This window comes from Orbicella franksi, chromosome 4 (genome assembly GCF_964199315.1).
Source record: "Orbicella franksi chromosome 4, jaOrbFran1.1, whole genome shotgun sequence".
Classification (NCBI taxonomy): Eukaryota; Metazoa; Cnidaria; class Anthozoa; order Scleractinia; family Merulinidae; genus Orbicella; species Orbicella franksi.
The window spans coordinates 9,217,813-9,243,072 of record NC_138148.1 but is presented as its reverse complement, the minus strand read 5'-3'; the positions used below and the strand labels follow the sequence as shown (position 1 = coordinate 9,243,072).

The window sequence follows — 25,260 nt, the reverse complement described above, 5'->3', positions numbered from 1 at the left end:
AATTTTGATTTTCAGAAGAATATAAAAAAAGTAGGTTCAAATGGAAAGCCATGATTTTGAAATGGTGGGGGTATTTTTTGATTCTTGGAGGTTTGGGAAGACTGTTTTTTATTCAAAAATATATTTTCAAATGGCGGGCTATTTTTTGATTGCTAGAGGGTTAGGAGACATGAAATTTCCTCACGAGCAGACATACTCTAATTTGATTATGAAATGGTAATCATTTGAATGGTAATGGTTTAATGGTGATCATCACTTTTTTTATGACACATTAGAAATCGCTCCATCCTCATTTTCGTTACACGAAACTGCTTGCGGATTAGCTAAAGCTAATTCCTCACTATGACTCTTCCCGCCTACGCGATTAGAGCTGATCTGCTTCTTCATCCCCTGCTCGACACACAGCTGCGTTTTTGCAAGCAAAAACTTGCCTTAGCCTCCGCTGCCAAGAAGCAGGCTCTGGCTTCGCATGGCATCATGTGTTGGTAAAGAGCGAAAAAACTGATTTCTGACATTTTCAAGTTGAGGCCCAAGAATGGTATTTTTGTTTTTATTTCTAGAGGGTTGGGAAGACGGTTTTTTTTGTATAATGTCCTCATAACCCCATTTCCTATACTACTGTTTCTCTACTGAAGTAAACTATCATTCCCTTGATTTAAGTGCTACAACTAATTAGAAACTAACTGGACACTGATGTAGCCACTTTGACATGATTGTGCATATACACAATCATTAAACAAACTTTTAATAATTTTATTATTACAAAACTGATATCTGCGAGAGAAAAAGGTCACATACAAACCTGTGGCAAGAATTTTCCACCTAGAACAAGTAAAATTCATAACAGTCTATCTCTTCGAAAATGATAAAATCTATTGTCATTAAATTACAGATTAAGTCTTTACTTTGTAATCCTGAGTAAAGGCCGGTGCTTACAATGTCTTCCAGCATTTCTCAGCACCTCTTTGATGAATTAATACTACCACTCTTTTTCAGATGCTGTTATTATAGCCTCAACCGAGTGCCCAATCATTGGTCATTTTCTTGATTCAAAACGTTACAACATCAACAGTAAGCCATAAAAAACACCCTTAATTCCAGCTTTCTAATAATTTTTAATGTGAAGTGCCATGGACAATTAGTGGATTTGGCACTATGCAAATGTTTTTATCTATGTGTGCTTTATAGAACTCAACAAGACTCAATAACTCGATAACATGACCCAATTTTTTACCAACTGTAATCAGCATGTTAAAATATAACTTTTTGCCTGGTTTGGAAAAAAAACTTCTGGGAGGGGATTCAGAGTAACCTTATTTTTTTTCAAAAGTTTAAGGTGGCTCTGAACCTGCAGCCCCCATGTAATATTTTGTGTCAACTTTGCGAAAAGATGAATCCTGGCAAGTTGATTACAAATCAACGATTACCACAATTGACAAATAACAGGGTCACCAGAGTCATTCTTGAGTTACAAGCATTTAAAGCTAAAATGAAGGAGTCTATATAGCAGTTTATACTATTTGCTATAGGTAACTTATAATATCAAAAATAAATGATTGGGAATTTTTTCAAACCATTGCTAATGATAGTAATAATATTATTGTACCACTACTGATAAGGAGTCATAGTATTGATCTAAAGAATCAAACAAAGAAATGCTGAATAACGGTTCTAATAATCATTGCTGCCAGCCATCTTAAATGTGGTAGTTTAACGGAAAAACTTGAGTTTCTCAAGTAGCCATTCCTCAGTCATTTCTTCTACAGACCTTAACTCAAAAACCTGAAAAACAAAGTGCAGTGATAAACATTTTCCGTGTTTTGTGAATTTTGCCAAATGCATAATAGCGGAGCTCCGGCAGGCCGCCAAGCGGAGCCCCACACTCATATAGGAAAGAAAAGGAAACCCACAAGTTGATTTTCTCATGGCTAACATGGCTAGCGGTATTGCTCGTAGGCGTGTACGCATGACGGCAACGGCAACGATGGAGTCGCGCAACATGACGGCCAGACTCCAAATAATAGTTTGACAGATATGCAACCTTGTTTGGCCATGTACATGTAGTTCTTTGATATTGGACATCCATGTTATGATCAATTGACACCTATCAAAACAAGGTATCCACTGACCAGTATCATGTGACCATATCGCGGGCTCAAGTTTACAGCTCATTGAGGACAGATTTTATTTGAAGTTGACCGCTGACCAAGTGCTGGTTTTCAATTGGATCGTGGGCTCATGTCAGGTTAACTTGTTGAAAACAGGGCAGGATTGTTTGGGAGCTGGTTAATGCTAACCCAGGATTAAAAGTTAATGAATTATAGCATTTTCTTCTACACAAATGTTTTTTACTGCTTTGTTTTGTGTATATGGTGATTATTAAAACTCAACACGGAAGGCCAAACAATATATGTAGAAAACCTCACCGCAAAGTTACAAAACTCAAATCAAAATTCTACCTTTTCCTGGGTTAGCTTAATCGGGCTCTGAACAACCAGGCCCAGGAGCTACGCTTTTAGGCTGGCCTAAATCTATATATTAATATTATTATCTGAGCCTTGCAGGGGCTGGAAAAAATAGGAGAAATGAGTACAAGGTCCACAAGAGTCCTATTGAACCCTCACAATTTATTCATAAAGGATTTAGTAATAAGGGATGTATTACTCTGACCACTCATCTTTTGTTGTCATTTAGCACCAAAATTGGGCACAGAAAAAAGTAGTGAAAATATTGGCCATAAACTGCAAGAGGTTGGTACAAAATGACTACTAACCATAAAACTATTGACAGTTCATTTTGTTTCTCATTTGGTTTTATAATTTGTGGTCTCCAGCAGCCCATCACTAGGAGTGTGTAACATATAACTACCCTATATTCCTGTCACAGTGTTTTCAGAGACCAGTCTATTTTTAGTTTAAATTTAATGCAAATTTAGACACCCAAAGGAACCTCGATGACCAATCACAAGCAGGGACTTAATTTGTAACTGACATCATCATTTTTTTTCCTTATCGATGCGCATTCATATAAACCAGAACTGATCTATTTTGCGGGAAAAGAAGCCTAAAAATAGACTGGTCTGTAAATACTGTGACATAAGCTCAGTATGGGAGTTGCACGCTCCTACATGTACTGATGGGCTTCCAGTTTCCCATGACAATTTATTTTAGTGCCCTCCCACAAACAAGTACTCCCCCCTCATTTAAATACCCCCTCCCCCTACAAAGTATTCTTTATAAAGAGCACCTACTATTCCCCCATAAAAACTTTAATTGCTTTCCAGTAGAAAGGCTTTTGCTTGAGTGTCGCAAGGTAATTGGTTTGCATTACAGTAACCGTACTCCGTGATTGGCTTATTAAAAAACCCGCGCCATTTTTTCATGTAATCAGAAATAGAACCAAAACCAATTGTGACTCACTCAGAGGTTTTCGCACACTTTCATCAGCTACAACAATTACTTTGAGTTCTGGGTTGTCTTTGTCCTTTGTGATAAGATTGGCCAGAGTAGCAAATTTGGTTTCAGTTTTACAACACTCATGACAATTTGAAACTCCTCTGATGCCCCTTTTTTTAATAAGGGTGTGTTACAATATGTTGTTCCAGAAAATATCCATACTCCACTCACAGAAGGGATTGGAATTTCCTGGGGGGGGGGGGTCTCTAAGACCAAAACACTTATAGAAATGTATCAAGCTTAATTGGAATTTCCAGAGGGGCTGAGGAGGTCTTGGAAAAAATCCCTTCCATGGGAGAGGTGTGTATATTTTCTCAAACTACACAATATCAATCTTGTTTTCTTTTGCTCCCATTTCAATCAATATTAGTGCCTAGAGCACCACATGTGCAGTCATGTAGTTTAAACTTTGGGTTGTGAGTTATTTATTTCAATAGAGACTCTTGCAAAATAAGCACTGTCTCCATGAGTACCTTCCTATTCAAGTTCTAGCAATGAAACAGGCTTCTGTTGACACTGTCAACAACAGGTCAAGTTGGTTCGCATGTGAAAAATAAGAATAATTATTATTATCACGGGAGAAAAAAATTATTATACCTTGGGTATCTGAAGTTCTTTAACAAGGGAATTCTTGGAACCAGAGTATGTCATTTGCAGTTCTGGTTTGCAACCTGTTAATGAAAAAAGACCATTTTCACTGGTTATTACAATCTAAGCTAAAAAAGCTGCTCCCACCAACTGGATAAGAGAGGTCAGATATATAACATCAGTGCCATCACTAAAACACACCGTTCACACCAACATGTTAAAAATGTTTAAAAGTGGTTTAACTAAACGAGGTTAAAAATTAGTTGCTCATACCATGAGTACCCTACAACTTAAAAAATTACGTAAAAACCCGTTTGATTGAAATATGTTAGCACAGTGGTTTGAAATTGACTGTAAAGCATAATTGGAAGATTCAAAAAACATTTACTTGATTTAGTTCAACCAGTTTAGCTGGTGTGAATGGGCTCTTACCTCCAGTTTGTGTAGCATGAAACAACCAGTAAGAATTAAGATGGCTAGATATTGGCCAAGACCTCTGTTTGCATGCATCTACACTGAGATGCAGTCAAGGTAAGCTACTAGAGCACTTTAAAAAAAAGGTTAGAGGCCAATATCCAGGCATCTTGACCACAAAAGCTTGGTCAATAAACAATTTATTACATGGGGTTAGGTCTCCTTACAAGTGGGCTATCCCGAGTGCACATGAGGTTCCAATCTTGTCCGTGACACACTTTTATGTATAACAGTGCTCACAATTTACTGCTTCTTGAGACTGAGCACACCTTGGTTTTAAAAATAGATCAATAATTGACAAAAATCTGTCTGTATTTAACCTGTCAATTTATACTAAATTCTGTAAGGTGGCATGAAAGAGGAACTTGTCTGCCATATTGACCTGATAAAATAATAACAATTAATAATAATAATTTAATAATTTTTATAGCACTATTTACATACTGTAAATCTTCGAATTAGCACCCCCCTTGAATAAGCGCCCCCTTCAAATAAGCGCCCTCCTATCGGCCAAAATTTAAAATAAGCACTCCCCCTCGAATAAGCACCCCCCTCCACTCCCCCTATTTTGTGGACGAGTAATGAGACAACAAAGGATGTATAGTTTTCATTTCGTAGTATTAGATTTGTGTATTGTTTCAGTTTGTGACCACATGAATTTCTAATGGTGCTGTGATCTAAACTTAGTGTTGTTGTTTGCATGGAGATGATGTATTTAAAAAGTGATCATGTCAGTGCACAATTTGGGAAAAATTAAATAAGCACCCCCCTCAATTAAGTGCCCCCCTCGATTAAGTGCCCCCTTTCTTCTCCTAAATTTGAAATCAGTGCCCAGGGCGCTTATTTGAGGATTTACAGTATGCTAAATCAATACTAGAGCTTTACAATTCATAATATTTATACACATTACACTTACCTTGAGGAGAGATGAAAATAAAAATGAGAGGACATGATACTCTTCCATCATCATGTTTTTGGACATAACTGTACAACACATAGCTTCAATATCCAATTAAGGAAAACATTACAATTGAAGGGGTGCATGAAAAAAGACCCTAAGTGATATCTGATATACTGCAAGATTCTCCTAGCAAATTGCTGTTCACTTCCCTGTACAGAAAAGGAGAAGTTGGCATGAGATCAAGAGTCACTTAGGGCTTTTTTCCAAGCACCCTTTCAATTTATTACAGCTGAGCTTTGAATGGTGAAGCTATGCCCGCAGAGCACCACAGGTAAGAAAACCTGATAACCTATCGATTCCAAAAAATTTGGGCTACGTTGTCACCGTAGGTATAGTGGTCAACATCAATCATACAGCCACAAAATTTAAACCAAATCAAAGTGAAATGTTACATAAGAGCAAGCATAGGCATATGGGCTGGGGGGGGGGGGGGGTGCAGTCCCCCCAAAATTTTGGGCAAGCCAGCTTTTTAGGGGCAACAAGAAACATTTGGGCAAAGGGCTTTTAAAACATTTCTATTTCTTTCGAGAAATTACAATGCAACTAAAAAACTGAGAATAATTATACTGGTAATCAGTATACAATAACGTAACATGAAACTCAATAGATAGATAGATAAATTGTTTATTAAACAATACACAGTGGTGTACTTTGTACTCCCGTCGATAAGGGTCTGGGTACATTAGTAGCCTCATTTATGTGCTCTTATGTCAGATCTACGTGTTCTTGGATCAGGTCTGCCAATTGTCCCCAATGTAGCATTGCACTTGTTGTGTTCATTAAAGCTTCAGAACTTAACACACACCTAGCAGTCACGCTACTGAATTACTTGTGGAATTTAAGTGCTACTTAATAAGTGAATGATTTAAATCAAGACAAGTAATGTGGGCATCGAAAGACGAGCGAAAAGAGAGACTGCAATGGTTTCATACAACATTTTGGATACTACTCTGACAGCTCGCATCAATGACACCTCTGCCCATTTTTGAATATGACACTCCAGTGTCTAACATTTTCTGCAAGTTGATCGAAACTATATTTGGTAAGATCTGATGAATGGTTCAACACTAATGAAGCTTGTACTGCTCAAGGTGAAAAACTGAAATTCCTATCAGCCGACAATTAATCTACTTTAAATCCTCTTAATACCACAGTAAACAAGCATGAAGCATAAAACTAAAAAATTGTTGAGAGATCAAAATTCAAAAGACTACAGCAAATGTGCAAAGGTCACAAACCATAGGAGTCGAACAGTAGGAGACAAACTTTCCAAGAATGCATTGCATGTCACCTATAAAGGTTACTGACAGATGTGCTTCATAACTTTGTAGCACAAACCAATAGAATTACTCCATCACCACAGTGACAGGCATTCAAAATGTTGTATGAGACCATAAATTGCAGTCTCTTTTTTGCTCTTCTTCCGATGCCCAAGCCACTTGCAGCTTGCGGCTTCACATATCACGCTCACATGCTCATGACCCACCACTCACTTGCTGCACTCTTCTTTGCATTCTTCCCCACAGATTTTTGAGCAAAAGTGAGACTGCTCGCAACTTAGAATAATTAACTTGAACACACTGAATGCAAAACCACACCTCTTTGAAATATTTATTTCAGTTGCTAATGTAATATTGTTTGTGTTTGCGAAAACGTCCTCAATTTGTTTGTTCAATTCACTTAGTGTAGTGAAATACCATTTGGTGAATTTCTTTAAAGGTTATTGTTTCATGTTAATGATTACTGTAGACAGTATTTTATGGGAGTTCCACTTTTAGCCTTGGCTAAATCTTGATATTAGTTATTCAATGAAAGGATACCGTGGCTGATGTGCAGGTAGTTCCTCTCTAAGATCATCGATAGAAATATCCTGAAAAAGATATATAAAGGAGCCCCCATTAATTCTATGGAGACCAAAGACTTCGCAAAAGTATGCATATTTAATATTATTACAAAACAGACCAAAGAAAATATGTGCGCTGATTGGTTTAAAATCATGTTTTTATTAAACAATAATGAGACTATGAGCTTGAGATTTCTATTGCATGATAGCTAAAGAGGGTGCAGCCCGAGTCAACTATAATGTATAGAAATTGAGAGCGAGTAATCTAATTGATTTAGTATAAATCTACTAGTTGTTCAACATTATTCATATAAATCCTCCTCACAGACAGCTCGAAAATGCCAAGAAGCCATCATTTTGTTAACGAGCGCACACTGGTACGCTACTCACTATCTACAACAGAATAGAAAGTGAGTAGCATAGCCAATCAGAGAACAGCATTCGTGATAGAACGCTAGACGTAGCATTATACTTAAACTCGATAGAAACACAGAACTAGTACAACCTGAACATTGACGTATTGATGGCACAAGCAAAGAGAATTTACATTTTGATGATCAAAGTAAACAAGATTTGTTTTCTTTTTTTCGTCACGGAATTTTCTAAAAGATATAGAAACATGTTCTCCTTGTTACTACTAGATATATCAAGTGATAGAAACACGAGTGGAAGTGTGGGAGAAAGAGAAATGTTGTGGGAACACAAGCAGACAGGCTTTGAAGGTAATTGAAGGTAATTTTGTGCGTGGCCAAAAAAAATCAGGGTAGGTACCGTGGCGTCATGGTTAGTCCCCTTGCCTCCAGATAGAGAGGTCTGGGTTCAACCCCTGGCCAGGGACATTACATTGTGTTCTTTGGCAAGACAGCGCTTTACTCTCACAGTGCCTCTCTCCACCCAAGTGTATAAATGGGTACCCACGAAGTTAATGCTGGGGGTAACTGGCTGCAGTGGACCAGCATCCTATCCTGGAGGGAGCAGAAATACTCCTAGTCGTGTCATACTACAGAAACCGGGGTAATAAAAGCTCCGGCCCAATGGCCCACTTGGCTGGTACGCAGACAACCTTTTTTTACCAAAATTACTAAGGTTGACAGTGTACTGTTGCTCTAAGCAGAAATTGTGTTGATCACTTACAGAAACCTACCTCATATTCCTCATCTAAAACTATAAGCAATTTCTCCATGTCGATCTTCACTAAATAAGGGTGAATAACAAAAAAAAGTACATTATTGTCAGTGACAAGAAAAACTTCAAGAACTAGAAACAGAACCTTGTAAACAAAATAATGTTTTAATTACCTAATAATAAATACCAAACTTCACATTGAACCTACGGTGATGTTGGGGTTTTGGTCAGTTCAATTTTGAATTGAGGGACTAGACAGTATTATCCAGAAAATGTGGTTTGCATTTTTCAGTGTTTTGGTCAACCATAATCAGTAAAAAAATTTCATCCTTCAAGTTTTTCCAACTATTCATTGCTGATTGCATCAGAACAAGCTAAAACTGCTTGGTTCCATTGGGTACATTGTTTACTTAATCAGGGCTCAGTTTGCTCAGAAAACCCAAGAAAAGAAAATAATCACTATATCTTGATTAAGGAAGAATCAATGCATACATTTAAAGTTGAGGATGTTTCACAGTGATGTAAACATCTGCGTAGCAATAAGCTGAAAAGTCTAAAATTTTGGATTATCAGGCAGTGAAACCTGAGCCTTCGGTGCAATGACCATTTTTCGTGAATTTCTGCCGTTATATTGAATATTTCAAAAAACAAACTTGATTTCCTCCAGTTACTTACCTTCAAACTGGCAAGGTATGAACAAAAGCGATTTTTCAACTGTGGCCACATTTTTAGAAAATTTCTTTGATTTTTACTGACATTCACTTTAAATGGGTGGTAACGATGTTATTAGACATACTGTGTAAAGAGAAAAATCTAGTGGTACTTGCACAAAATTCGTGTATTTCACTAGTTCATTTACACTTACAAACTATAGCAGCTGTGGTTGTTGTCTGGGTCTTCCGAAAGCGAAATGCTTTTCCTTTCTCTCTAACCACAGGGTCAATGTCACAGATTTCAAGGTCAGCACTCTTAAATTTAAAACGATTAACATCAAACACACGTTAGGATTCAACTTTACAGATCCGTTAGACAATAAAAGGTGTGGTCTTTATTTTATTTCAATCAATATTTATTCAGGGACATCCAGTTTAGCATGAGTTCTTATCTTAGATTATGTGTGGGTCAGTTCTTGTTCTTTCCAACCCCAGAACAAATACAACACGAAAATAACTAAGTGTTGGAATCACTTTGAACCAGTTACTACAAAATGCAGACAGCAGACTAGGTACAAAATGCAGACTAAGACTAAATACTATTGTTTTCGTGTAATAAGCAATAACATGCTGTAGCATGTCATTTTATAGATTACTAGGCAAGTGTTTTCTGCGGTCATCTGCCAGGTTGGGGATTATTCTTGGCCATATTCTTTCTTGAATAGAATTTAAAGCCTTGACAGAGCCTTCACACTGTGCATGCCCGATTTTAGTATAAAAATAAGAACACAGAAATGGGCCATGAATAATACCCAATAAATTAATAATGTAAATTTTGGTCAAAGATGACGACAGAAAAGTGTTGCATGGCACTTAATTGGTAAGTTATACAATGACAGGTTATCATTATTTGATGAAAAAACAGTCTTTCTTCTCAGTCTACGCTTTTTACCTAGTCTACATTTTATACCTAGTCTGCAGTCTGCAGTCTGCATTTTGTGCTGACCAAATCTCTAACAGTATTTAAGGGAGCATGTTTAAGCTTACCTTCAAAAGGAAATTATGTTTGTTTCAATGGAATTCATTTGTTTGTTTCAAACATTTTTGCATTATAATGTTTGCAAAATATACTGAGAGTTAAACATTTTGATCTTCCTGTAGGCAAGCAAATATTTTTTACATTTTTATTGAAAGATAAAAAAGACACCACTGTTCACCTGCATGATCAACTTTTGAGGAAGTGTATTTTTGCTGGGAGTTTATTTGCTCTGTTCCAAACCATTTTTGTTTTCTAAAAGTTCAGGTGTTATTTCAATACCAGGATAAATATTTTCAAGTTGTTCTAAAAATTCTCAAGGTGGGAAATTCTCTCTTTCCGTGTGCATAGAACATCAAGCAAGAAAATCCCCAGAGGGGGAGGGGGAGTGGAAGGGGGTGGTATAGCTTCAATAATCATTGAACCAGACGTTACCATTTAAAATAATAAGCTTTGTACTGATTGTGCCATGGTACTCAATAAACACCGCCAATAGTAAGCTTGAAAACATCCCTTCTCTAATAAATTATCGTAAAAAATGTAAGCCTAAGAGATGGGAGAAGACCTACTGTATTAAAACCCAATAGGCCTTGTGCTAATTTTAATTTATTACTTAGCGCTACATAGTACATGTACATTTTTAATCAAAATCACAGATTTTAGGATGTTTATTTAAGTCACAACGACTGTGAAATTACCGTAAAACACTCACAAAACACCGGTAAACACTCACCATAATGTCCTGTTTCCGTCAAGTGGCCCAAGCGCTGTGCATCCACGCAATCCACGCACATGCTAAAGACTGGGGAAGAAGATAGGTCCGAGCTGCGTACATACCAATGTTCTGAAATCCTGACAGTAGTCAAGCAGCGCAAGGAGTCCGCAAGCTTAAATCCATCAAGTTGATTCTTCAAACGTGAGCTTGAACTGGCTGTAGAAGGATGGTACTACCTAAAAGTAGAAAAAAAAGAAAATATCGACAGAGAATCAGAAGGCAAAACTCAAGACCTGAAGCTAGTCAAAGCTAGTAATGGTCGATGTCGGCTGAGGGGGCGTTTCGAAACTCTCAAAAGAGGATATTTAGTATTCTTCGTCAAGCGAGCTAGCAAAATTTATCCGATACACCTTGATGCGACAGGTTCACAAGCATCTTACTACCTTCATACCGTCCCTCTGACCCGTAGGGATCGTGAAACAATGGTTTTCAGATTGTTTCGTTGGTGAACCGAAAGGGGAAGACCAAACGACAGACAATTGCGTTTCTTTCAAATGCTTTTTCCAAAAAATAAACATGTGAAACGTGAACTGATCAATATGACACGAGCGTGGGACAAAGAAAAAAAATCTGAGTCCTCGACAGGAACCGAACCCATGGCCTCCCGAACACCGAGCTTAAAAATTCACCATCTTTATTCATTTATCACACTGACGATGACTTCAACAGTGCTGATCCTAGCAGTATGCAGGGCGCCAGTCACATATGAATTCAGTTAAATGACCTTGTTCCATGAGTTTTCGTAGCTCAGTGGATAGAGCACCCGCCCGGTGTTCGGGAGGTCTATTAAAATGTGACTTTATGAAAGATTGCAAAATTGAAAATTAACAATTAAATAATAAATTGAAATATTACTGTGAGTTCATTTTTTTTTTTTTTTTTTTTTTTTTCATTTACTTATTTGATTTCATTTTTGTTTTGTTATTTTTTACTACAGTATTTAGGGCTAGTAAAAATAGGAGGTCCATGGACCCGGTCCATGAACGGGGTTCATGGACACGGTCCATATTTTGGTGGACCCGGCCCATGGATCAGGGGTCCATGTTTTGTCCTCTCCCGGTGAGGATGGGAAAACAATTGGCGAGCAAACCTAGCCGACGAGGGCGAAACTGATCTGTCAAATATTTATCTCAAAGCTGTCAACAATCAGGGATTTAACCAATCAGATCATGGCACCAGATTCTGGTATCATGGGACGGCGACATCAATAGAATGTCTACAGGCTCCCTCGCATCGTTCGCGCTCGCTGGTAGCGTGTTCGCAGGCTAAGCTACACCTAGCACAGGCACGCCACATAGACTGAAAGAAGCATATACATCAACTAAGCATAACAGACTTAAAAATCCCATCTGGCGAGAGGTAGACCACTTGGCTATTTAGAAGCATGACCGAGGAGTTGAACTAAGGTCTGCCAGAAACGGCTCCAGCTAAGTGGTTAGAGCTAGCGGGACTTGAACCCGCAACCTCTGGAAGAGAAAGGGCGGAAAGGATTTTCAGCTTCGTTGAAGAGGGTTAGTTCTGAGTAGTATATTGCTCAGCGCATTTTCAGTATGAGCCTGCAGTACGCTTTCATCAGGCTAGTTAGTAGTAGTAAAATGGTTTCCGAGATTATTACGAATATAGATTATAAAATTGTAGATTATGACGAATACAAGGACAAAAGGAAGAATTTTCTCATGCCCGAGAGTTAGTGTGGTCCAAACTCAGTGGGTAGATTTTCAAATCAAGGAAATAGAGTGGAGTCCCGATTTATCGAACCTCCAAGGGAAACGAAAATTGTTTCGAAAAATTGGATGGTTCGAGTAAAATTACAGCGTTTGACGTAGTAGGGGGAACGACTTTTGGTTCGAGTTACGGGAGGTTCGAAAAACTGAGGGTTCGAGAAAGTGGGTTTTGCTCCGCTCGTTTTGTTCCCCTGGTACTGGTACAGAGGCGGTTGAATCTGTTTCTTCGGGGGGAGGGGGGGGGAGAAAATAATTAGCTTGTTCAAGATTAAATGAGAGGACGCGTTTCTTGGCTTGTTCCATTTTCTTTTCTTTTAACCCTAGAGTTCTCAAGAGCGCCACCTCGTTCCAATGGCTTTTCGAGGATTTCCGCCATCTTGGAAAGTTCGTGGAACCGAGGTTGACCGGAGCGCTGACTTAATCCTGCCTCGATTTGAATGGGTTCAGCGTGACAGACATTTCTGTACCTATTTTGTCTCTGGAGTAAACTAAGCCTGAGTGAAAAGAGAAAAGACTTCAGCTGAGGCGTTTAAGGACAGTACTGAGAGCAGAAGGATTTCAAAAAACGTTATAGATAACGCTCATAACTGTTTTTCTGTTTGTTTTTTTATGCGCTAATGAAGAAACTTTCGGATCGCTTTTTACTACCGTAAATTTCAGGTAGATTCATAAAATTAGAACTTGTAAACTCGTAGTGAAACATAATTCGACTAATAAATATAAGCAGCGCATTATTTGCTAAAAAATTCAGAAGATTTTAATTTCAGACAAAAATGTGGCCGAAAATAAAACCGTCCGAGAGTTTCAGCGTCAAAAATACTTACAATACCGGTATAAAACTTTTAAATAACTCCAAGGCCGCTAGTTTCCTTTTCGGAGCGAACTCAAGTCAAGACACTGCTTGAGACACATAACGGCTGGATAGAATTTGTCTTATTTTTCCGTCGGTGTATCCGCAAAACATTGAGGGTGCAGTAAACCTATCATTTTCACGGAGCTTGTCTCAGTCTAAAACGTGTTTTGTAGGCGTAAATTTACGCTTTAGCTACGTTTCACTGAGCAAGATGTCCGAAATTAAGTTAAATTATCGTCCAAAATTTGTCAAAGTGTCCGAAAACTAAACATTCAAAATGAAACGTGCAAAAGTTTAACGTCCGAACAATTTTGCATGTGTTGTGATAGTTTTGACTAATTTCAAGCTATAAATTCTCGTCAGTTGTATCATTTTTATTTCAAGTGTCTCCCGTTAGTTTACATAAAACTTGAAATATTTACCCTTTATTTCCTTTCATTAAAAAATAGAATATTAATTAGTTTGGCGTCTCAATTTCCTCCCACCGCGGAACAAAAGCCATTGCAACTTAGGAAGCAAAAAGCGAAGAAAACTGAAAACCACCCGGCGGTTTGATTTGTTTAAGCACACCTGCAAACAAGAAAATCGAGCCACTCTGCGCTCCAACTCGACCAACTACCAGCAAAAGGACATAATTATTTTATGCGCTCTGTACGTCTAGTTGAAATTTGCGACCGACTGACCTCAGACGTGCAACTAGCGTAACAAACAAAGTCATGGACTGCAAGCAAGTTTTGATCTTCCTTATCTTGGCCGCTTTGCTCATTGTAGGTCATGGACGGCCTTCATTCGAGGAGGTAAGATATCATTGATGTAAAATTTAAACGCAGCTGTTAATGTAGTGAAGCATTTGATTTTTTTTTTCCACAAGTCTGACCGGGAATTGCTATTCCAGCAACCTCGTGTTTATAAAACAAGTCGTTATCAAAATGTATACAAAAAGTTTTGAAACCTTGTGACCTCTCCCAAGATAACAGTGTTTAGCGCATTGTTTTTGATTATAAATTGAATTTATACATACTTTTGAAAAGACACGATAAGGCAAGCGTGAGGTATGTGAAGTGGAGTCGGAAAAATATTTCACGGGACCATCAATTGGCGGAATAACCACGGGTACGCTATCTCTAAAATTAAAGTAAGCCGGAAGGAAAAAAACAGAAGTTCTGTTATCATCACAAAAAATACTACGTATTCTTGAAAAACATGGTGTAACTAAATTCTTTTAAATTCAAGTTGGTTATCTCATCCTCATGCATGTAAGAAACTGTTGGCCCACAGACCGTGTTTATCCTCTTCAAAAAAACAAATATTCTGTACAGAACTTTTCGAGCAAACAGTAAATAACATAAATACTTATACCTTAGTAAAGACTGCAAAAAGTTCGTACGGAATCTTAAAAAGTCGTAATTTCCTTAGAAATATTTTTTTTCTATTCATCGCTTCTTGGCATTAATGTTTTAACACGCGTGCCCTTATAATTACCGGTTTTCTTTAAAAAAAAAAAAAAAAAAAAAACTTGAAAACGTAAAAAAAAAAATTATCCTGCGGGAGCCGAAATGAAGCCTGAATTTATCGAGAAACGTTTCTCACAGAGAGTCACAACGGTATTCTGGTTCACAAATTCAAAAAGCTGCTGTGGATGATGTGTTTTTTGCCTTTTCTTTTTCACTGTTGAGCGAGACCGAACAATCAATGGTCTTTTGTCCTTTTGTCTCCCTCTCTTGAAGCTGGGAGTTGCGACTCAGTAGCTCACAGTGACATCTCTGTTGAAGTTTTGTCGTTTCATCTTTGCCTCTGAGTCTCTTGTTCCAAGATAACGGTATATGCTTGTCTGCTCGAAAATAGCCTACATTACTTGTGTCTCCTCGGGTTTGTACTTTAAGCGCTATAGAATGACGAGGTCACATGATATGCGAGGCGCTTCTGGGAAGCGCCTCGCATGGGTACTCTCGTCCCCTTCGCACTTTCCCTTATGGGAATTATTATCTTCTCTTTCTGTTTTTTATGTTGTTTTTTTTTCTTACATTCCCAATAAAATTTATTAAATCATTTCATAGATGCATTCGCATCTATCATCATGTCTACAGTCATTTGTCGAGTACTACTCTACAAAATACAACCATATGATTCATTGACGTAGAGATGCATATTTGATGTCAGTAGCAACCTTTTCCAAGAAATTTAACGCCTGATTTTTTCGGATTGAAAGCAATGTCGTTTTGGGTACCGAAAAAAGGTCAGCTATGATATTCGGAAAGGCAATAAGACTTTAAAAGATTTTACAGGAAATGGATAAAAAAAATCCTAATGTAAATTCTAAAATTAAATTCCTGCTAGAATGACCAAACAGATACCAATTTTATAGCGCAGCCTAAGTTAAATTACAAGGACTTACCTAAAAGCACTCCAGACAACCTAAAAGAGCGTTTCAAAGCATTCGAGGGAATTTCGTCGTTGGGTGCCTTGAATAAATATCAGATAGTCTGAATTCTCTCTGCCAGTTATACAAACACCATATTGAACAGTCGCGGACGTTTTTGGATATCTTTAGTGTCGCTGGGGCTAGAGATAGCTTGTACAAAAGAAACCCACTATCGTCTTTTTTCTTTTTTTTCTTTGTTTTGCTTTAGATACACAAAACAAGCAGTTTTAATTTACCAATACATTCTCTTCAAATTTGACCTGAAACAAATGAAACAATTAGATTATGGGCTCTTGATTTCTATCGCGCGATAGTTGACGAAGGCGCAGCCCGATTCAGCTATCACGCATAGGAATCGAGAGCGACTAATCTAATTCTTTTAGTATTAGTCTTCTAGTCGTTTAAAACTTTATCTAAATCCTCTTCACGGGCACATCGAAAACGCAAAGAAACGACCGTCAGAACCCTTAACAACCGCGCATTGCTTGGCTACTCAGCTATCTACAACAGAATAGATAGTGGGTAGCGCAGCCAATCATAGAACGCCATTCGTGATAGAACGCTAGTAGATTTATACCAAAACCTGATAGGCCTACGTTAAATCTCTCCATGTAGGATGAACGTGAAAAGCGGGATGAAGGAGAAGAGGAAAGTGACGTAATGCTTCCTGAAGGTAATAAAATAACGATATTTAGAGAGGAAGCCACTTCAGCCTTGGCTGGTTTCCATGCGTGTCCTCTATCCTGGTCGAATTGGAATTTGGAGATGTTGGTTTTTGTGGGGGGAGGAAAACCAGAGAACCCGGAGAAAAACCCTCGGAGCAAGGCGAGAACCAACAACAAACTCTACCCACATAAAGTGGCACTGGGCCGGAATCGAACCCGGGCCACATTGGTAGGAGGCGAGCGCTCTCACCACTGCGCCATCCCTGCTCCCCGCTACTGATAGTTTAGATGAAAAGAGAAAAGAAGAGGAGAGGAGATAGAAATGAGAAGGGAACGAAATGAAGGACAGAGAAGAGGAACGATGCGGAGATTATATGAAACGGTGATAAGAAAGGACAGAAAAGTGAAGAAATCATATCATGAGATAATTCTACTACTTACTTCTTTTGCAGAGGACGAGGCAGACTCGCAAGATGGAGGAGAGAGCGCAAGCGGGGAAGAACCAACAACTCCCCCACCCCCAGCCGGGGGAGCCGCACCAACCCCAGCCCCTGCTGGCGGACCACCCCCCGCTGGTGGGGCAGCCCCACCTCCTAATCCCATCGTCGCAGCAGTTGTGAGTTGTTTCTCTTAATTCTTAAATTATTCTTCACTTTTCATCCAGGCATGTAATATATATTTCATTCTGTTTCATTATTCTCAACTAGCCGGGTGATTTGTCATCATATACCATCAACACCAATTCTTAACGTGAAAAACTGAGATTGAAATCTTATGTCCCTTGTTTCTGCATGCAAATGAAAAAATTTACAGCATCAGCAACTAGGATATATATTATTATGATATAACCAGTAAAAGAGCTATCCAGGGATTATAGCGGCTTTCACTGAGTGATCAAAAACAGTTCCTACTTGCTTTGGTTTTGCACTACCACGCTTAAAAGACTCGTGCGACTTTTTCATCCAATCAGAAGTAAAAACACACCAATTGTGACTCGCGCGCACGCGTTTTCCCACGCTTTACGTCAGCTTCATGTATTTGCTTTACATTTTGATTGGTTCAGTGTTCTGACTGGATTGTCTGTGTAATTTGCGATGACTGGCCAAAGTAATTACTTTGGTTTTACAACACTTGATTGAAAAATGCTCTCACGAGCCGTATGACCCCAACAGCATGAGACATCAACAGAGGAAATCTTTTTTAGTCCTGGCAACGCTCTGGGCAATGGTGCTAGCAAAGGATCATCCTTTTTCAGTCCCAACAACAAAGGTCTCAGCAAGCAAAGTCAGGTTGAACACATGCAGGAAAGCAACAGAGAACGTGATCTTTCGCTCCCCAAAATAGAAAAAAAAACTCTTCTCGGTTGCTCTCAGTAACAGAAGGCATTAGCGTTTAGTCCTCTGACAAAATTACGCAACCCATCTTAGTCTCACCGAATGTGACCAGCAGTTGAGGTAGTTTAGTAGACAACAGACAACAATACCAAAGGATGCTAATAGAGCGGTTTTCAGTTGGGTGTCGTGAAACGAAAACCAAACCAATTACTTACCAATTAGACTATTCAGCCAATCTCAAACTGTATATATGTAGTAAAACCAGAACAAAAACCAAAGTGATTGTCTGATTACTTTCGACAATCAATTCAAAACTGCTCTACGCTAAAAGTGGCACTATTTCTATTCATACACAGACTCAAGCCTGCACAACCTTCCAGGCTTGCACTGCCCAAAAAGATCCATCTATGTGTCTCCAGGAGATGCTGACTGGCCTGAGCGCATTAAGTGGAGCCGGAGGGGGTGCAGCCGGCGGAGCTCCCTGCCAAGTTCCGAGTCCCTGTCAGGGAGGGGCCGCAGCCCCCATGCCAATGCCGATGCCCATGCCGATGCCGATGCCTATGCCCATGCCACAACCAATGCCAGTGCCGTATCCAGCTGAGCAAGTGATAGTGGAGCCGGTGTCCTGTGGCGGAACCTACCCATGCAAAGACAAGGCAACAAAGAGCAAGGACAAGAAACATCATGACAAGAAGAGCAAGAAGCACCACTAATAATGCGAGAGAGCCGGATTACGTGCATGCAAAAGGATCTGGAGTACTTGCCAGTGTAGTGCGTTCACGGGATTTTATGTTAGTAAGACAGCGAAGGTCTTGTTATGCCTTTCCCAACGTTTGCGAATGCAGAAGGCCCATTTTTGCCTTTTTTCATATGTGACTCTCTATTATAATAAATCCGTAGTAAAGTAGTATTTGCTTCATGCATGTAAAATATGCATCGTAAATTTAGCAATGTACTGTAGAAACGCTCGTTTTGTTATGAGCTAAGTGAACCGGAACTAATAAAATACATGTCGAGAGGACCGTTCTCGCTTGTTGATGGCCTGTTTCTTTTCCTGGACATCAGTGATGAGGGGCTGTCAGTACCCAACCCACCTCCCCGCTCACCCCCCGCCCCACCCTCCCCGTAAGTCCGACTGTTATTTTTTTTATGCTGTAATCAGCATTGAAATTCTCAATACTGTTGGTCATATATGTTCTTTAGTTTAACTTGCTTGAATTTAGTTCTAATTCAAGGGGTATTTCCCGAGAGTATCAGTCCCTTCTTTATCAAAGCAGTCTATTTGTACCACGTCTTCAATGACGTCACAACGGCTCAACGCCACTTCCGGGCTGCGTTGCCTTGTAATTTGTAAAGAGTTTGAGGCGAAAATTTGCAAGACGTTAGTAAGAAAGAGTTATAAAAACCGCAGTGCAAAAGGAATTACGTGCCGATATACAAGTAGAGGTAATCGTTTGAAAGCGAGTGAAATAAATAATTTAGGCGAGTCTTTAAGCGAGTGCAACAGGCCCTATTGGTATTCTCGGTTTTGGACTGAAACTAGCTTGCAATGGAGGTTCATGCGGGAAAATACCAGTAAAAAAGAGATTTATGTGATCCACATGTGAAAAAAACTCCTCGCATTAACTTCCGTTGCAAGCTAGCTACAGTCCAATACCGGGAATACGAATATGATCTATTTGATTAAACATTGAAATATGAGGAGTAGTGGAAATTCTTAATTGCTCTAACTTTCAAACGATTTCTTATTTATTATATGGCTGAGAAATTACGAACGCGCCCACGTTAATTTGCGCTGCACGATATGAGCGATTAATTAATTGGCCTGCTGTCAGCCAGTCACAATGAAGTAACTTTCTCAGTCATATAACAAAGTGGATAACAAGCATTTTAGCAACACTACTTCAACCAAGGCTACCTGAAAACATTCTGTGCAAATTTAATGATTGAAAACCTCGGTTGTTAACAACAAATTTCTGACACATTAATATAGGTAATCGTATGAATGCGAATGCAATTATATTTATTCTACGAGTGTTAATTGAAAATTCTCTAAAAATTGCACGAGCCTTTAGGGGGGAGTGCAATTTGAAAGAATTTCCAAATATCAATAGCAGTGTTAATCCTTAATTGCTCGAGCTTTTATACTATTACTCATTTGCTCATATGACTCAGAACATTGCGAACGCGTGGGTTTTAATTTGCATTATAATATAGATAGGACCCTGTGCGCGCTCTGATTGATCAAAAACCTATGTTTTATCAGAGTATAAAACATAGAAAAAGCGTGTTTTATTGTGTTGCGCGTGTAAAATCTATATCATAAAGCAAATGAAGAAGCCTAAGCCGTGTATTACACTGTGATAAAACACTCTGGACATTTGAGAACACTCAAGAAATGTAGAAAACACGAGCCGCAGACGAATGTTTTCTACACTTCCCTCGTGTTCTCAAATGCCCGTCGTGTTTTATCACAGTGTAATACACGGCTTAGGCTTCTTTATTTGTTAACTGCAGTGCAAATTAAGAATTAACGATAAATTGGCCTGCAATGAAGCAATTTTCTCAGTTATTTACTCACACTGCCGGTACAGAGACAAGAAAATTTCCACAATTATTTATCGTTTTAAATCACTCAAACTCCTTTGGTAAATTTGCAATTGATACTTACATTGTGGTCAGGAGAAATGCACAAAGATGCCAGGTAAAAATGACTTTCTGACGACAGGAAATTAACGTTTCAAAAGAGAGATTTGCTTTAGTCCTTGCGGTTTCTTTAATTTGCGTATAAAATTCCTATTTTTGACGATGTCTTTGCAAAGTCTACCTACGGTTACCCACAAAACCCTGAATTTGAAATATGACTAAAAAATTTAAGTGTAGTGAGCTTGAATACCTATTTTTTTCTCCTAAAACAGGAAATATTTTGGAGGATGAGTGCATTTTCAGCCATTATTCTACCAATTCACTACAGCAGAATGCCAGAAATAATTATTGAGATCAGATAGGCAGAAATTAAGAATAATTCATGTTTTTCAAACTTGCTGGGATAAAATTGTTAAAGCTCTTCAGCTTTAGGGACGGTTGTCAGCATCAGCAAGTTATATTCGAGAGAAAAGCGACGGTCTGTACAAGGAGTCAATTGCTACAAGTCTACTGACTCACTCTTCGAAACTGATGGCTGGCTTTATGCAAACACGTGCAAGGCCTATTCTAAACAACTCAGTAACATTTTTCATCGCATTTTGATCACGTTTTTTTGTCTACAGGGCAATTTTATAGAATAAACAAACTCTTAGCTTTGTGATTGGTCAAATGAAGGACACCGCGACGCGTTATAAAAAAACCCGGGATTCGTTCCGTTTTTGTAAGATTTTTGTCAACCGGTGAGTTTATTTCAGAACGTTCGAGAACGCCAATTGAGAATTATTCCACGAGCGTGTCGAAAATATCCTTTCAGAATGTTAGCAACTTATCTAAGTGCATCGGCGATCTTCGGCAAAGATACTGCCTAGCAACGTCGTCTCTTGGCCCAGGAGACATGACATCATAATGACGACGGGCTTTCGAAACAAGTTCGGGATGATAACTGTATATTTTCGGCTTTCGATAGAAAGACTCGTAGACTCTTCGGCTTTCAAAGAAAATTACAAAACTTGAAGGAATTACCCCATTTATATCTAACAAACAATTGAAAAAAGCCTACTTTCTCTGGATGTATGCTGTTTGTGGAATACTCATCGGCGCAGTACATCCTTAAAATAGAAAACCCGATAGAAAAATTATTTATTATTCATTCAGTTGAGGTACTTAATTAATCACATGAAAACTTTCGCAAGAACGTGATCAAAATAGCGACGAACATTCCAGTAAAATTGGAAATGATTGTTTTTCCGTTTATTTGGCCTGAAATTTACTTTTTGACGTGATCTCTGTAATTAAGGGTGTCTTTTCATGTTAAAGGCATGTTTCCCATGGCGAACAAAACAGTTCCTAACTCGTCAAAATAAGAGGGACCGTAAAAGTCAACAAACTTATCTTTGAGACACAGCATGCCTTGGAATGTTTTCAAATTTTTATTATTCATGTTAATCGTTCCAGTTGTCCGGTCTGGCAATAAAAAATGGCTGCGTCGACTATACTAATCTTGCTTCTGTTGAATCCTTTTCTACAATGCTTCAGTCTAGAAAACAGAACGAATACCTTCGACATTGCAGGTAAAGTTTTACTTCAAAAAAAAAACCGTTTCTGTTAAATTTTGTCTTCTTCGAGACGATTAAAACACGTGTTTTTATTATGTTTGACAGATGAATGCCTTCAAGCTCTGGGGATTTCCGACGGAAGAATCAAAGATTCTCAACTTACAGCGTCTTCAGTTTATAGGGAAGAGTACAAGACATTCGGTCCTCACAGAGCCAGGCTTAAAGCGACTAGCTGGGCGCCCGGATATCGAGCGGATCCCAGTAAGGCTGCTTCAGCTTGGATGAGTGTGAACATTGAACGTATCGTTGTGGTAACAGCGATAGCAACACAGGGCTATGGTGATGAAGAAACTCCTGAGTGGCTGACATCTTACATGCTGCAGTACAGTCAAGGCTCAGACTACACATTTTTCAGGGACGCTGACGGTGTCCCTCAGGTACGAACAAGCACATTTAACCTAACGATCGACAGCAAAATCTGTATAAGCTACACCTTTCATATCATTGTTTTTATCCACTTTATTTCGGCGACCTCTCTCTAGTTATTCAGCTCCGAAGTGTGTCAGCATCGCTAGAAACTACGCCGAATTAAATTTCATAACCTCGAAAAAATTCCACTGAAGAAAGCATTGTAAACGTAAACCACTTTATTGTTAAATGTGAGGTGAAATTTTCAGATAAAAAATTAAACTCGTCACTTGACTTTGAACATTCAAAACGAAAATTGAAGTGTTGACGATAACTTGATAAGATTTTGATCATTGGCCAAACCAAGTTGTCGGAGGTTGGGTTCGTTTCTCCGTGGTGGACTCCCTTGCTCAAGGCGATGTCCAGAGACCTTACTTTGTTGGTCCGTAAACTCGTTGTGCATCACGCTTAAAATTCTAGCTGGCACAAAAATAATGACAGCAGTCTCACCTTGTATCGTTAAGGGATTCCCTACCACACTGAGCCGTGAAATAAAAAATGTTAGCGTCAGCAATTCCATTGCCATTATTACCCTACATTTATTGACGCTAGAAAACTTAAAATTCCTTTGCCGGTTTTCTAACCACTCTGCAATGAAACGAAAACAAAATGATTTCTAACTTAGTGCAAGTGAGAAAACCTGTCGTATGGGAGGGGATATCTCGTTTATTGATCACATATAAACGGCCCTAGCATGATTTATTACAACAAATGCACTAAAATCGTGGATCACACATGACACGAAATTTACTGGAATAAAATTTCGAGGTTGAAGTTATCAAAAACGGAGATGCCGACGAGTGACAAACATGATAACACTTAAAGTAACATGTATACCAACGACTCTTCATACCGACGCACAATTTTCTTACAATAACAACGTGAAAAAAGATTTACAGGCTTCTATATGCAACATATTTTTGTCATATGTATTTACCGGTCCACGTTTTCGTGCCCCAACTCTAAAGGGAAAGAGGGAAATGAGAAGGAAACTCACTAGGTTTACATAACGTTTTACTACGCTAGTCGGTCTCGTAATTAGTTTGACAGGCAATATCAGAAGTCGCCGAATGGCGCCTCATTTTGTTACTCCATGTAAACATATCATGACAAATGCTAACTTGTTTATAAAGCACGGTAACACGCATTTCGTTGAATTGATTAAAACATTACTTTGTTTCGTAAAGTTTTATTGCCGGAGAAGTATCATTGTATAAACTTTATTGTTTGGAGTTAATCAAACGAGATAAATTTCTTGAGTTTGTCCTGATTTGGCAATTGACGTTACGTAGTGCTAATCCCAAAGCTACGTCGATTGAATCTCATGGACGTCGGCAAGTTTTGTAAAATCACTCCTCAAAAGTGACAAAACCGAACTGAATGAAAGGTATAACGTTTTAAAAGAATAGCTCTGATGACTTTTGACGAACAAAAAAAGTGTTACATGCCGAAAAAGAGAAAAAACAGCCTGTCAAAGAGCTCTGTCAAAGAGACCTTGAAAGAAAACGCAGCGGGCGGTCTTCACCTGTGCAGCGGTAACCCATATGCATTATATTTTGATGGGTAGGAGGTCGGTTGGTGCGGTAATAATTGTTTCCCTTCCAAGTTCGAACGTTTTTTTAATGCTAAAGCCAGTTTTATAACCAGTCTTACCCACTATAACCTCCTCTACAGACTCGTTGTCACAGGGCTCTTAAACCTTTCTGACTACATGAACTTCAAATTTCCTTGTTTGCCAATTCTTGAGATGTTTGTGCGTTTTTGTGAATTTATTTGTGTCAATACATTCTCTGATATAATTATTGACGGCCATTACTGGTTAAGATGTAAACAAAGGTTTTCTTTTAACTTTCCTCATTTGTATTACCACAAAACTCAAAATGGATTCGAAGGAATTTCAGATAGAAACTACGAAATTGCCTGAAAAAAATTACACCACATATTAAGCATTTATTGCATTACAATGTCAAGGCGAAAAATATCCACAAAAAAGGTTTTCGCTTCATTGATGAAAACAAATTGATGAAAGGACATATTTCGAAACTTTCACGAAAACCTTCAGTTTTTAAAAGAAGTGTCGATTTGTTTTGTATAGAAAATACATGTCACCCTGTTGCTTTGAGATATTTGCGGTTTGGGTGTTCAAACATATCATTGTCTGTTTCTTGGTCTGTTTATTTCAATATATCTATTTTTTTTTTGTTTTTAGATATTTATTCATTTATTTAGTTATTTGCCCCAGGAATATTATTTACATAGATGATGCGTTGTAAGTGTATCAAAGGGCGCAGGTGCCCTCAAAAAGCCCTTTCCATTAACATTATTTGTCTCCATTGGCTCTGCCGGAAAACCCATTGGGGAGAGTGTTCGACTAATATATTTATTTTTTCACTTTAAAGAATACAATAAACTTTGAAAAATGCTGTCTGGATACTCTGCCAGTAGCCGGTCTTTTCAATCAGACGAGTGTTAATCCGTGATCACGAACGTAAATGGGCTGCATGAACGAAGAGGGGATTGGGGCGAGAAGAGAAAGTTTGTCTTCTCGTGAGTGTCGCACCTGTCATGTCTCACCGCAATCCCTTCTAGCCTAAAATGTCTCGCCTCATATTCCCCTCCTGATTTCGAGAGAAAAGCAGTCTACTAGCAGTGTACTGCTTAGAATACAATTGCAATAAATAA

The 25,260-nt window shown here is 38.6% G+C and overlaps 3 protein-coding genes across 3 annotated transcripts; 2 read left to right on the top strand and 1 right to left on the bottom strand.

Moving 5' to 3' along the window:
* Positions 1-696: 696 nt before the first annotated feature.
* On the bottom strand, positions 697-10,909 carry LOC145483296 (glia maturation factor beta-like). Its single transcript, XM_081461780.1, has 7 exons — positions 10,869-10,909; positions 9,312-9,414; positions 8,466-8,515; positions 7,299-7,348; positions 5,434-5,516; positions 4,053-4,126; positions 697-1,782 (listed from the first exon to the last, which is right to left on the bottom strand). Exons 1-7 carry the CDS (start codon positions 10,869-10,871, stop codon positions 1,711-1,713), a joined length of 435 nt encoding a protein of 144 aa, XP_081317906.1. The 5' UTR covers positions 10,872-10,909; the 3' UTR covers positions 697-1,710.
* A 2,957-nt stretch (positions 10,910-13,866) lies between these two features.
* Positions 13,867-19,021, top strand: LOC145485288 (uncharacterized). The gene is made up of 4 exons (XM_081463976.1): positions 13,867-14,284; positions 16,525-16,582; positions 17,027-17,190; positions 18,265-19,021. The coding sequence occupies exons 1-4, from the start codon at positions 14,204-14,206 to the stop codon at positions 18,619-18,621; spliced, it is 660 nt and encodes a 219-aa protein (XP_081320102.1). The 5' UTR covers positions 13,867-14,203; the 3' UTR covers positions 18,622-19,021.
* Positions 19,022-22,031: 3,010 nt separating this feature from the next.
* LOC145485495 (EGF-like repeat and discoidin I-like domain-containing protein 3) lies at positions 22,032-23,105 on the top strand. Its single transcript, XM_081464158.1, has 2 exons — positions 22,032-22,125; positions 22,216-23,105. The coding sequence occupies exons 1-2, from the start codon at positions 22,032-22,034 to the stop codon at positions 22,650-22,652; spliced, it is 531 nt and encodes a 176-aa protein (XP_081320284.1). The 3' UTR covers positions 22,653-23,105.
* The last annotated feature ends 2,155 nt before the right edge of the window (positions 23,106-25,260 follow it).

Bases quoted from the DNA above. Each gene is read 5' to 3' on its own strand.
- LOC145483296 (XM_081461780.1), bottom strand. The intron at 5,517-7,298 runs GTATCCTTTCAT...TGGATATTGAAG, and splicing joins CTACCTGCACATCAGCCACG to CTATGTGTTGTACAGTTATG. The intron at 4,127-5,433 runs GTAAGTGTAATG...TTTCATTAACAG, and splicing joins TATTTTCATCTCTCCTCAAG to GTTGCAAACCAGAACTGCAA.
- LOC145485495 (XM_081464158.1), top strand. From the start codon at position 22,032: ATGGCTGCGTCGACTATACTAATCTTGCTTCTGTTGAATCCTTTTCTA. The intron at 22,126-22,215 runs GTAAAGTTTTAC...TATGTTTGACAG, and splicing joins GAATACCTTCGACATTGCAG to ATGAATGCCTTCAAGCTCTG.
- LOC145485288 (XM_081463976.1), top strand. From the start codon at position 14,204: ATGGACTGCAAGCAAGTTTTGATCTTCCTTATCTTGGCCGCTTTGCTC. The intron at 14,285-16,524 runs GTAAGATATCAT...CTCTCCATGTAG, and splicing joins GACGGCCTTCATTCGAGGAG to GATGAACGTGAAAAGCGGGA. The intron at 16,583-17,026 runs GTAATAAAATAA...CTTCTTTTGCAG, and splicing joins TGACGTAATGCTTCCTGAAG to AGGACGAGGCAGACTCGCAA.